This window comes from Oryctolagus cuniculus, chromosome 13 (genome assembly GCF_964237555.1).
Source record: "Oryctolagus cuniculus chromosome 13, mOryCun1.1, whole genome shotgun sequence".
Taxonomy (NCBI): Eukaryota; Metazoa; Chordata; class Mammalia; order Lagomorpha; family Leporidae; genus Oryctolagus; species Oryctolagus cuniculus.
In genome coordinates this window covers 16,347,918-16,360,984 of record NC_091444.1, presented here as the reverse complement: position 1 = coordinate 16,360,984, position 13,067 = coordinate 16,347,918, and the positions used below count along the sequence as shown (strand labels likewise).

Here is a 13,067-nt window from a genome sequence, read left to right as displayed (position 1 = left end):
TCCACGTGTCCCCAGGGTGTCTCGACTGCCATCCCAAATGCCAGCGGCAATGATGGTTTCTGAAGATGTGAATCAGACCCACACTTGTGGTGGTTTCTATTTCTTTCTTTTTTTTTTTAATGAACTGACTGGGGCCAGCATTATGGTACAGTGTGTTAAGCCACCGCCTATCACCTTAGCATCCCATATAGGCACTGAGTCAAGTCCTGGCTGCTCCCCTTCCTATCCAGCTCCTTGTTAATGTGCCCGGGAAAGCAGCTGAGATGAGCCAAGGACTTAGGCCCCTGCCACCCATGTGGGGGATCAGGATGGAGCTCCAGGCTCCTGGCTTCCGCCTGGCTCAGCCCTGGCCTTCACAGTTATTTGGGGAGTGAACCAGTGGATGGAAGATCTCTCTGTCTCTCCCTTTCTCTCTGTAACTCTGCCTTTCAAATAAATAATTTTAAAATATTTATTATTTAAGAGGCAGAATAACAGAGAGGCATAGAGGGAGGTCTTCCATCCGCTGGTTCACTCCACAAATGTCCCCATCAGCTGGAGCTGGACCAGTGCAAAACCAGAAGCCAGGAGCTCCTTCCAGGTCTCCCATGTGGGTTCAGGGGCCCAATCACTTGGCCCATCTTCCACTGCTTTTTCAGGCCATTAGCAGGGAGTTGGATCAAAAGTGAAGCAGCCGGGACTCGAACTGGCGCCCATATGGGATGCTAATCCTGCAAGTGGAGGCTTAACCTACTACACCACAGCACCGCCCCCCCCCCAATCATTAAAAACCAAACCAAACCACTGAGGCTAAGCAGAGGGAGATTCTTCCCCAAGAATTGGCAGTACAGTGAAACAGGGGGTGTGGAGTCTCCCAGCCTGTCTCTTCCACGGTTTGCTCCGGAGATCCTGTTTTAACCCCAAATTGCAGACTTTGTGGTCAGACGGAGTTGGGTTTGCATCTTGGCCTTATCACTTACCCAGCTTTATAATGGGTTAGTAGTGAAGCCAGGGTTCCCTATCCGTGGGTGACTACCATTATGCCCACCTTGTATGGGTGCTGGGAGAAGTCAGGAGAAAACTTAATTAAAGGAAGGCCCAGCCCTCGCAAGGGTGCAACTGTCATTAGCCGTGTTCGTCCTTGATTCTGTAAGTGAAGAACGGGATGGTGAGTGCAATGGTGGCTTCTGCCAGGAGATGTGGGGTCCCTTCTCCCCAGGGGCTGGGCCACACTGAGACTTCCTTACGGGGCAGGGGGGCGAGGGATGGGTGCGTGCGCCTCATCTGCTTGGGCTTGCCCAGGGCCTTGGCTGCTCTGCAGGCCACACAGTGGTCGCAACATTTGATACTCAGATAACACAAGGCCACAGGCAGGAGCAGAGGGGGAACAGAACCGGTCCCAGCGACCCTCCGGGAGGGAACAGTGCTCCCTTTTGTACAGAAGTTTGCTCCACCTTTGTGAGAGAGCTTTGCAGAGTCCTAACTTATTTCTGGGGAAAATCTTTGGAACAAGGATTTTTTTTTTTTTAAATAGGGAGCACTTTAGTAAAGGCAGCAAGGAAAATGAAGTATGGGCAGAAATGATACAAAATATTTTCTCTCCATAAACATTATCGCTTTGGATTTCCTTGGTCGCCAACATTGATGACATGGGACGTTTCTCACGTGATTTCGTGAGGAGGCCTCTGAGGATATGCGGAAGGCAGCTGGGGGGTGAGATAGCACAGCTGCTGCATCCTCCACAGGCCGGACTGACGTTTGGGGAAGGGGGGTGGTTAACGGGAGTGTTGCCTGTTGAGGTGGTATAGACAGGAGGTCTCTGTCCCCCAGTCCCCGTTTCTGGAAGACCCAAAGAATGCCTGTGTTGTAGGTTGACACCTGTTGTAGCTGTCAGCGGTTACAACCCAGCTTGTCTGGGCTCTGCGTGAGACAAGGAAAATTTCTTGGTCCCCTAGATTTTGCTAAGTCTCTGTTCCCACTGTTTCATTTCAGTCCTAAAAATGCTCCCTGGGGGCTGCCGTTGTGGCATTGTGGGTAAAATCTGCTGCCTGTAACGCCGCATCCCAGCTGCTGCACTTCCAATCCAGCTCCCTGCTCACGGCCTGGGAAAGCAGGGGAGGATGGCCCAAGTGCTTGAGCCCCTGCACCCCATGGGAGACCCAGAAGAAGCTCCTGGCTTCAGTCTGGCCCAGCCCTGCAGCCATCTGGGGGGTGAACCAGCAGATGGGAGACCTCTCTGTCTCTCCCTTTCTCTAACCCTGCCTTTCAAATAAATAAATACTTTTTTTTTTAAGTGCTCCATGAGCAGAGTGGCTCTCAGCCTTGTAGGATGACTTGGGGGTGCTCTCAGGAATGTAGGTGGCTCCGTGGTGCAGAGCATGGAGTGTGCAACCAGTGAGAACTCTGCTGGAACCTGGTGTGCCACCCCTTGCAGGAGGACTTTGGGCGGCTGCGTAACCCCTGCAAAGGTCATTTTCCTCAGTCCTAGGAAAGGTTGCTGAGCTGAATGAAACAATGTGCGTTAGGGTGAGTGCTAAGCCTTTGAAGCAGAGAGACTCCAGAATACAGTGGCTTAAATAAGAGAGCAGTTCAGGGGCGGGCATTTGGCCCAGCACTTAACGTGTCGCTTGGGACAGCTGCATCCCGTATGGGGGTACCTGGGTTCAAGTCTTGGATCTCCCACTTCTAATTCCAGTTTCCTGCTAATATGCACTGCACCCTGGGAGTACAGGGAAGACAGGGTCCCTGCCTGTCATGAGGAGAACTGGATTGAGTTTCAGGCTCCCGGCTTCGCCCAGGCCCAGCCTTGGATGTAGTGTGCATTTGGGGAGTGAGACAATGGGTGGAAGCTTGATTCTCTCTCTCTCCATATCACCCCCTCCCCCACCTTTCAAATAAAGTGAAAATAAAGAGAAAGCAGCTTATCTGTCCCTCACTGATGCTGGTTTGTGGACTGCATTCCACCAGGCCACTGGGGGCGCAGGTTCCTCCCATCCTGCCCCCCCCACACCCGCCCCTGCCGCCGCCTTCTGGGTTTCTCTCTGTGTCTGGATCTCCCCAGAGAAGGGAACCAGAGCCAAAGGCAAGGGCAAGGGGCGTCTGCAGGTGGAGAAGTTGCGGACTTGGCTGCTCGCTCCTGCCCCGTCTCGCCCACGTGGTCACACCTCGGCGTAGAGAAGGCTGGAAAATGTGTTCTTTAAGTAGGTGGCTGTGTACCCAGGGAGAAAGGGAGGCTGGGGTTTGGGGAGGCAGCGCGTGGTCTGTTTGTTGTTGCTGACAGCACGCGGCGTGTGGTGCGTAATGCTTACAAGTAAGTGCTCTCCTCTCGATGTCTCTGGAGGATGTTTGCTGGGCCCGCTTCCGCGGCTGGGTCCCCTGGGACCTGACAGCTGCCCCGCGTTGTTCGAGCGAGCAGTGGTGGCTCAATGCGCAGAGCGTTCTCCCTTCATGTAAGAATGGCCATCACGGGTGTCTCCGGTGCTGTGTCTTCAACTGGCTCTTTCCTCGGATGGGAGGGTGGGCCGGGGGAGCCGGCGCCAGCAGCTTCCCCGGATGACTCTTGTCTAAGCCCAGGGTGCACCTGACCTCACGGAGGAGGGTCGAGCAGGGAACCGGCACAGCAGACGCGGGAGGAGCTGTTAGGAATGCACACAGTTTGGAAAGGGTAGACACATCTTCTTTTCTGGAATGTTCACTGTGGCCCGCAGGCCACAGGAAGGGCGAGTTGCCTGGCACCGTTGGTCAGGCTGTGACTTCTTCCCTGTACCATAAGACCAGAAAGGCGCTGTGCAAAGTCACCAGTTTTACCTGCAGATCTCTGGAAGCAGCTGGATCAGGCCTCCCGGCCTCTCCCCACATCTGCCCTAGGGGGGAGCGGCCAGAGCGGAAAGAGGCCCTTATGTCGGGGCCAGGCTGGAACCCTGGATGGTCAGTTCTGGAGGGTCGCTGAGGTTACCCAGCTGCCCCGCGTGTGAGCCCTGCCTGTGACACTGTGGTCCAGTCAGTGCAGCCTGCAGGGGAAAGTTCCCGGGATACCACCAGCCTCTCACATACCTGCTCTGTCTGGGGCAGCCTTGACCTTTAGACGTTGCATTCTTCATGCTGTGACAAAGGTCTGTTCCCCACAGGACCACCTGTCTCACTCCTATAGGTTTCTATTCTCTGGAGCCACGAAGCAGAGTTCCGATGCCTCTGGCAGCTCTTTCTTTGGTTTGCAGTGTGCTAACTTCCCTGCCTGGTTCTCAGATTACCCCCTGCTCTGGGTGGAAGGTGCCACGCCCTCACAGGTGCATCGCCCTGGAAGGAAACAACAGATATTTATGGTGTCGGGTTTAGGGTGAGTGAGCATGGTGGATGAGCCCTAGGTTATCCCAGGCTGGGCCCCATGAGGCTGTCCACATCTGTGTCAAGCAGAGATCAGGTATGCGGTCTGCCAGCCAGAAGGCTTTCATGTGTCCCTGGGATTCTTGTGTTGGGTCTGTGCAGTGCTCGGTGCTGGGCCAGTGGCTGAGAAATCACTGCTCACAGTTACCGGGGGCAACCCCAGGAAGCCAAGGAGATGAGACTAGAGCACACTCCCCAGCAGAGGTCTGGGACTCGAAGATGGGGTCTCCTGGAGGGGGAGGGGCATGAGGAGGGTCTCTCTGAGCTGGCTGTGGTTTGCCAGGCCATCAGGAAACCACAGGTGGGCACACGAGCAGAGGCAGGCCACAGTAGGCCATGTTCAGGGCAGCAGGTCCCTCTGGGTTGGCTGGGACCCGGTGGGTGCAGGGCCTGGTGCTATGGGGGAAGGTGGACTTTCCTCCCACAAGAGTCAGCCAGCGGGAACAGCCCGGTCAGCTCTGGGGCAAGACCACCTCGGCCCCTGAGCAGTGAGGCTGGGAGGTGGATGGCAGGAGACTGGTTGGGGGCCGAGGTATAACTTCTGGAAGAATTGCCAGGCAAGGAGAGGAGGGGCTCGGTTTGCAGGAAGTGGGAAAATTCACCAGTGGGGTCTGGATGCTGAGGCCATGGCAGGGAGGGGGCAGGAAGTGAACGCAGAGTGTCCCAGGGGCACTGGGAGTCCTGAGGGGTGCGATCCTTGTGGAAGCACCGGGGAGCCCTGGCCGGTCACAACAGGCTGGGCTGTACCCGATTCTCAGATGACACGGGCAGTGGGTGACTGCGGATCAGGTGAGATGGGACCGTGGGAGATGCTCCGGTGGGAGAAGCCAAGGCGTGTCCCGTGTCTCCCTGGCTCTCTCCCGAGGACAGGCTCAGAAGTGAGCTAGTGACCCCGGGACCTAATGGCCTGGCGTCCACAGCCCTGCACTGGCTAGCCCACCGTAGTTCACTTTCGCACTCCCTTCAAACGCCGCCATCCGTCTCGCTATAGCCTTCTCGCCCCCTTCCCTCTCAGCAACAAACCCCCGATCACAGCCTGGGGTCTGAGTTACGAATTCCTGACTTCACAGAAAGCAAGCGCCTGTGCGGACCCGTGAGAGTATCAGGAGAGTATTTATTTTAAGTGAGCGGTAGAGTTCCTGCCCGGCGCGGGAGAAAATTGGCGCTTATTATTCCAGGGAAACGTCAAGACCACTAAACACTGCAGCGTTTTAAGCTGCGTGATGGCGACCAAACTCGGCACGTGTTTTTCATAAAAACACGTGTCAGAGATGGCTTCAGCCTGGATGTCAAACTCAGTTACAGGCGCATCCACGTGAGTCCTTTTTTCTGCAGAGGCTGCCCGCGCTGATGGATTTAGCAGCTGTGTGTGTGTGTTATTAGCCTGCACTGGAAGGCAAGTCTCTCTGCTCACGTCACCCCTGCCGGCTTCTGGGGTGCACTTGGGAAACACTGCCCGCCCGTGTTTTAACAATGAGTATGACCATTTGGAAAACAAACAGAAACCCTGTGCTCTTAATCTCGCTTGACCTGCCTGCATGATAATTTACCTGGCTGCCTATGTAGGTAAACATGTCCCAACCTAGACCCATTTCTGTGTGCAAATTATGCTCAGATTAGATACGAATAGATGTATTTTCCTATTTCAGGCATGCCGGCCAGGATCATTAAAAACGTTGTTGGCAAGGGAGTTGTGTTCTGCAGGCCATGGTTTAGTGGCTGAAAAGTCTCAGCTCTGGGGGCAGGCATCTGGGGCAGCAGTTACAATGCTTAGCAGGCTGGGTGTTGTGGGGTGAAGGGCTAAGCACCCCCTACCCACACACCCTGGCGATGCCTGCATCCCATGAAAGAGAGCCAGTGGGATGGCTACTCCGCTTCTGATCCAGCTTCCTGTTAAATGTGCCTGGGAAAGCAACAGATGATGATGCAGTATTTGGGCCCCTGCCACCCATGTAGGAGATCTAGATGGGAGTTCTGGGCTCCTGGCTTCAGACTGGGCCAGCCCTGGCTGTGGCAGCTGTCTAGAGAGTGAACAAGCAACTAAAAGCACACTCGCTCATGCACTCTCTCTTTGCCTTTCAACTGGATGAAAACAAATAATAAACATTAAAAGAAAAAAAAAAAACCAAACTACTGCACGCGGCACCTGCATCTCCTGTTGAAGGGCCTGGGTTCCAGGTCCAGTTCTGCCTCTGACTCCAGCTTCCTGCTAATGCTGACCGGAGGCAGCAGGTGATGGCTCAAATACTAGGGCCCAGGGCCCCCACGTAGAGAACTGGACTGTTCCAGCCTCTGGCTTTTGGTTCTGGCTATTATGGGTCCCTGGGGAGTGCATCAGCAGATGGGAGACCTCTCATCTCTCTCTGCCTCTTTGCTTTTCTTCAAAATAAACAAACAACTTAGCTCTATAAACCTGCTAGACTTTAAGCATGGTGTTTTGGGTTGTGAGGTCAAGAAAAACTGGTGTCTGCTAGGCTGAGAACCAAAGCCGCCTGTTTCTCCGGGCCCACGGTGTGCGTGGGGAGGGTGCATGGAGGAGGAGGGAGGGGCGGTTGGACAGCGATGTTCCGGAAGCACGGGAAGCTGTTCCGCGGCTTCTGCACTACTGTGATGGAGGTTCCGTTAATTGCTAGAACATGGTCCCTTCGGTTTTTAGACCACGTACTGAGTTGCTGATGACTGTTTGTGTATTTTGTGGGAGCCTGGTTTTCCCTGGTATCTCTTCCTTCGGAAGCAAATCCAGAGAGGGAACTGTGTGGTATTTGAGTGTGGATCTTGGATCCAACTGTCTGGGTTCAAATCCCTGCTCCATCCATGGCTTTGTGCAGGGAACTGTGGGCTGCGGCTCCTGCCTTGGGGAGCTTCTCTGGGGACCCAGTGAACTAAGGAAGCTCATTAGGGTGCTGCAAGCTGTACAAAAGTTAGATCTAAGATTTCTAGACCACTCTAGAGAGTCTCTCAAAAGAGGGCAGTGGCTGTTCCCGTGGGATTCTTCTGATCCTGCTCCCAGTTAAGTATCTAAATGACTTGAAGTTTTAGCATCCAAGAGAACGCAGACAACATAAAAACTTAAAAAAAATTATCAGGCTGGGCATATCGATATTTATTGAAATACTGAAAAAAAAATTCCATGTTGAGAAATTCCTGGCAAGAACTGACATGACAACATGTGGTTTCACTGACACAGTAAGAAAACGTCACACTCAATATCGCGTGGATTCAACCCCAAGGCAGCGGCTGGAGATTGGTAACACCGACGTTCAGACATTACAGACTGTTTACAGAGATCAGCCGTAATACACCGAGCTAAGCCAAAAGCCTTCATAATTGAGGCTGCTTTCCCTAACGCTAAGTCCTGGAATCGATAAGGCAGTTGCTAAGCAAATCTCTGGCTGCACACTGGTTAACAGTTAACATTAGAGACGTTTCTGTCACCAGCTCGGGATGGGTCTGTGGCGTGTCCTTAGTGTCACCAGCAGTGTGGATGTCATCCTAGTGTTGCCTGTCTGACTGTTCTCATAGTGTAACTGACTAGGTTAACACCCCCAAAAAGCTTGACGTTGTTTAGTGGGGACTCACTGTATACTCAAGAGAACCATGTATCTTAAGAATCAATGGTTTTTGCAATGTTAGAGACCCTCCGAATCTCATGATCCTTTCCACCTGTGTTCTGCACGCACGCTGGCACCGTCTCGTTCACCGTGGCCAACACTGCCCCTCTCTGTGCTGTCTCCAGACCAACGTGTTGTCTTAACTGGAGAGAGCAATGCTGCTGCCACTCCAGTGCTGGGGCGCCGAGCGCTGCTCAGCCATTTCTTGCTGACCTCACGCCATGAAGCCAACACAGGTGGCTGAGACTCGAGGTGAGCCAACACCCAGCTCAGCTAATGTGTACCCTTCACGTGGACGAGTGGTAGAGGTGATTAATAAAGGCAATAAAATAATCCTCTTTGTACACACAGAAGTAATAACTAATATCTTTGGTATACAACTTACAATGCTTAGAAAGGAAAACCAGGTAAGACTCCACCATGTTCAATTTACTTAAGAACAGGAAGCTACAAGTCACATAATTTACAATAGATATTAAATAAACTACAGTAAGAATTATGAAGATTTACAGACATTTAATCAAGTGAATGATTTTAATTCATGAAGACCCATCTATGTCCCTGAACTATGCTCCACTAACTTGAAAACACACTACAGTAAACACATATATTTGGTTTCTTCCGTCTTGGCTATATCTTTTACAAAGGTGAAACCAAGGAACAATAAATTAGCATCATAATTGTCTACAGTTGAAACGATGATATACAATATAAATAAACTATTCAAAAGCCAGAAACATTTATGAAAAAAATTAAGGGACTAGGAGATACCTTTATTTTTCTTTACAGTTTCTACAAGTGATTGTGCTGCTGATAATCTCAAAAAATTAAAGTCTAAATGAGATTCCTGTTTTTGATTTAGTGTCTCACGACATCAATAATTAAAAATAATTACCAATCAGAAAAATAACATTAAGGAAATTACTGCTCTTGCTATTTTGTAATATCACAGCTCACCCCCCCCACCCCTCCCCCCAGGACCTAAAGAATGTAAACACTATGTTTCATTGGACTTTAAAGTGTTAATACTTTATTTTAAACAACTGTTGATCCACATCTGCACAGCTACCTTTTAGAATTTTGAAATAAGGCAAGACTTTTGTACCTGCGGCATTGCATGTTAATTAATAATACTGCTAGTGTTTTTGGAGAGTCTGTTTGCAATGCTGTGTCCTCCAATATTTGTTCAACAGCAGACTTTGCTCTGGGGAGGTCAGCCTGCCTTTGCTCTTTGGGGAAGACTGCATTGCTCGTTCCTTTCCAGGCCATAGGTAACAATCACCCTACGCTTCGGGGAGGTTCAGCTGCAACAGCAATGACTCGTAAGTCAATGAATCCATCAGCTCATCTTTTGTTTCCTGTTTGCATAGCTCAACATGCTTCGGTTTTGTTTTTGACTACCTAGGACTGTGACCGTTTTGACATCCCAGCAAAACAGATTTAACGCTTTATTTTTAAATGAACTACCAACCTCGATGATTAGAAAGATGGATGCATCCTAACAAGCCGTTTGGCCAGAATTTTTTTTTTTTTTTTTTAAATGAAATCCAACAATGCGAAAGCCACATTTCAGCAACAGCAGCAGAAATAAGGTTTCACTTGCTTTAGCTAGGGGAGCATTTGCTGGAAAAGTTTGTAGTCATTTTCCTTAACACGAATGAGGGCTCAGAGTAAGACAGAAGCGAGACACTGCCTGATTGTTGACATGACCACTTAGATGGCGAGCTCAACATATTGACAGACTGCGCTCTCTGGCTGTTTGGAGTCCAGGACACACACATTCAAAACCAGGCTTTTCACGGTCTGGTGGAGCCGCTACTGGGTGTGGCAGAACGTAGGTCCCTGGTAGAGATTCGGTGGTCACAGGGCCAGAAGGTGCTGGGGCGTTTGAAGGTGGAGGGAGCGGCCGCTGTAGGTGCGGCTGATGCCCTCCGGAGGGTCCCGTTCAGCCGTACCATGGAGGAATCCCGGACGCTCAGGATCCCCCACTGTACGAGCCTAATTAACGATGCAGATCAGTTCCTCAATTTCTTCATAGCGGAGATCAGCTTAAATATACAAGAATTGTTCTGTCCATTTTTTATTCTGACAGTGTTGGTATCCACCTGTGAGCTCAGTCCATTTCCTTCCAATGTCTTTGATATGGAATCCTTTGGGGAGGAGAAGCATTTGATTCACAGTTTGCAATACAAATACCCTGGTACATCATTTATTTGCCGTTAAGTATCTGATGATTATGCCTTTGGAAAGTCACTGTCTTCCAACCAAGTCTTTAATGTGTTGCTTGGAGCACTTCAGAGTATTTTATTTCTTTGAATTCCCTCCTTCTTCCCCGTCTCCTTCTGTTTGGAAAGCAGAGCTGCTGGGGTGCTGTGGCCTAGGCTCTTTTCGCATGCAGCATCTCAATGAGGAGGTTATTGTAGGGCACGTCCCCGTTCAGGTGCTTGTAGTAGAGGTATTCTTCAGCTTGCATGCTGATGGCCCGGATTTCCGGAAGTCGCAGCAGGAGCTGCCCGAACTTCTCCGTCTGCTGCGGGTAGTTGCACATGGTGTAGTCCAGGAGGGCAGCATTCACTTGTTCCTGAACACCTTCTACCAGCTGGAAGTTCTCAAGATTTTTGACATCTGCATTGAAGAAAAAAAAAAAAAAACATTTCATTGGCATTTTAAATCCCTGTGTACCAAAGCAGGGAGCTTCCACTAATGGGCGTATTTTTCTCTTGACAAAACGCATACTTTATATGCTGCTGAATATTCAGGAAGGCCGCCTCACCAAGCTTCCTGGGAAAATGCTCACAAAAGGGCTTTAGAATGTCTAGCTAAAATGCTGCATATACCTCCCATCAATTAGACGCCAGTGGATTGCGAGCAAGGTCAACTCTCTTCATATCTTACAAAAGGAAGAGGTTGCAGGATTCCTCAAGTAGAGGGATCATAATATACTGCCAGCAAATGAGTCCCCGGAGAAAGACCTATCTTAACCCAGTATATTACACAATTCATATAATTCTGTATTAATTTTTCTGACCCAAGGTGAAATCTGTGTCCAGGGTATGATGTAGTTAATTCTAATAAAAAGTGACAGGGTTCTTGTTTCTGTTTGACATTTTCTAAATGATTCTGAAAGCCTTTGACTTGTCGAGTCTATGCTAATGAACCATCTGGCACACTCCAGCGGCTGCCAATGGAATATTTGCTACTGGGAACTCGCGAAAATATATATCGCGGTGACTAATGATCTCCAGCAAATGAAAGCCTTGTCCCGTAGGCAGATTGTGAGCCCGGACGGCACGTGCCCTTTAACCTGAAGGTGGTTTCTAAAGTTGGACACTTTCTTTTTTTTCGGCCCCCCTACTGGTCCTGGGTCCCTCGCATAGAATGGACAGCCGGAGGCGGTGCATCCTGCCTGGCGCCTGGTGCTCCTCCAGATGTTTTCAGACAGCTGCTCTAGAGGCCCTTGTAAGTACCGAAGAGGAGGGAAACACAACACAGAAAAGACAGATGGACGTCCACACACGGACACTGGGCAGGGGAAAAGCATATGCTGGAATTTCTCTTCTGGAAAAACCCCACACGTATGTGCGTATGCAAACAGGCACCTGTGCACACAGATGCACTACTTCTAACTCTTGCCTGGACAAAAATACCCAAGAAAGAGATCCTGAAGAAGCCATATACTACAATGGCTGCAAGGTTAAAAAACACGAACCTCAGCGAGTGGTTATCATGGTAACTCAAACCCCGTCTTTTTAGCACCAGATAACCTTTGTAAGCTTAGCTGCTACACACGCAGTGCGTGTGCCACGGAGTTGTCTTAGGTTCGCTGCTGCAAGTGTGTTCAGGCCGATTTCAGCGTTTAGATTTGGGCTGTAACTGCACAGAACATGGTTCCCCGAGTCTCTGACCCATGTAAAAGACAGCGAGGAACGGATGTTGAAATAGAGGTGAGCGAGAGCCGGAGACAGCATGTTTATTTCAAAGGGAGATGGGCAACTCAAAACTATTCTGATTATTTATTTATTTATTTGACAGGCAGAGTTAGACAGTGAGAGAGAAAGAGGCAGAGAGAAAGGTCTTCCTTTGCCGTTGGTTCACCCCCCAAGTGGCTGCTACGGCCCGCACGCTGCGCCTATCCGAAGCCAGGAACCAGGTGCTTCTCCTGGTCTCCCATGCGGGTGCAGGGCCCAAGGATCTGGGCCATCCTCCACTGCACCCCCGGGCCACAGCAGAGAGCTGGACTGGAAGAGGAGCAACCAGGACAGAATCTGGCGCCCTGACCAGGACTAGAACCTGGGGTGCCGGCACCGCAGGCGGAGGATTAGCCTAGTGAGCCGCGGCGCCGGCCAACTATTCTGATTATTGACGAGTTGTTCAAATGCTGCCACTGACTCTCAGGAACTCTGAATCTTCACGTGAAGTGTCAGTCAAGTAGGCACTGGCTTGACATCTTATGAATGTGGCGCTGTTCCCATCTTACTTAAAAACATTTTGAAATGATTCGCAACTCCTTACGAATGTTTATAAACACGACTATGGATCTGCAGTTACACGGATACAATGTGAGCAGTCAGCAATGCCCCTCTCTAGCGGCGTCTCAGTACCCCACAGAAACACGTCCGTTCGTGTTGTTTCGGGGACTGAAACATTAACTATGGAAACTGGAAACAGAGCATCATTTTACGCTATAGTGAAGTTCACTATCACAAGCAAGAAAGGCTAACCAAAGTCACGAGGCGAATGGACGAAGCAGGAATCCGCACGGTGGAAAATAGAAGAAACAGCCTTTTTAGAAAGTTGAATTCGAAACTTTCTTTTTTGGATAAGTGCATTTTTTGAGAGCCAAGCTTAGCATTCTGGCATTAATGATGCCAGTCTGTTCAGGAGGGAAAAAAAAAGACGTAAACGACCAGCAAACGTAAAACAGGACAGGACACAAGTTCAGGTTTATTCACTCGCGGCTGTTGGAGAACGCAGCCCTCCTTCACTGGGTCATCACTGTGAATACTGGTCCAAACCGGCATCTGTTCCCCAAAAGCTTGAAAATACACGCAGTTTTCCTTTCGGTAGGGAAATACGCAGGTTTGCCGCATTGTG

The 13,067-nt window shown here is 50.3% G+C and overlaps 1 protein-coding gene and 1 long non-coding RNA gene across 9 annotated transcripts in view; one reads left to right on the top strand and one right to left on the bottom strand.

The window, feature by feature from the left end:
* The window catches only part of LOC108178227 (uncharacterized), a 159,331-nt gene that overhangs the window by 133,992 nt on the left and 12,272 nt on the right, over positions 1-13,067 (top strand). The gene's annotated exons all lie outside the window — the stretch shown is intronic.
* Positions 7,442-13,067, bottom strand: part of NR5A2 (nuclear receptor subfamily 5 group A member 2) — a 129,740-nt gene continuing 124,114 nt past the window's right edge. For all 6 annotated transcript variants that reach the window (XM_002717676.5, XM_008268687.4, XM_070054924.1 and 3 more), the window contains one exon: positions 7,442-10,598. In XM_002717676.5, coding sequence (XP_002717722.1) covers positions 10,351-10,598 — 248 coding nt within the window. In that variant the 3' untranslated portion in view covers positions 7,442-10,350. The remainder of the gene's footprint in view (positions 10,599-13,067) is intronic.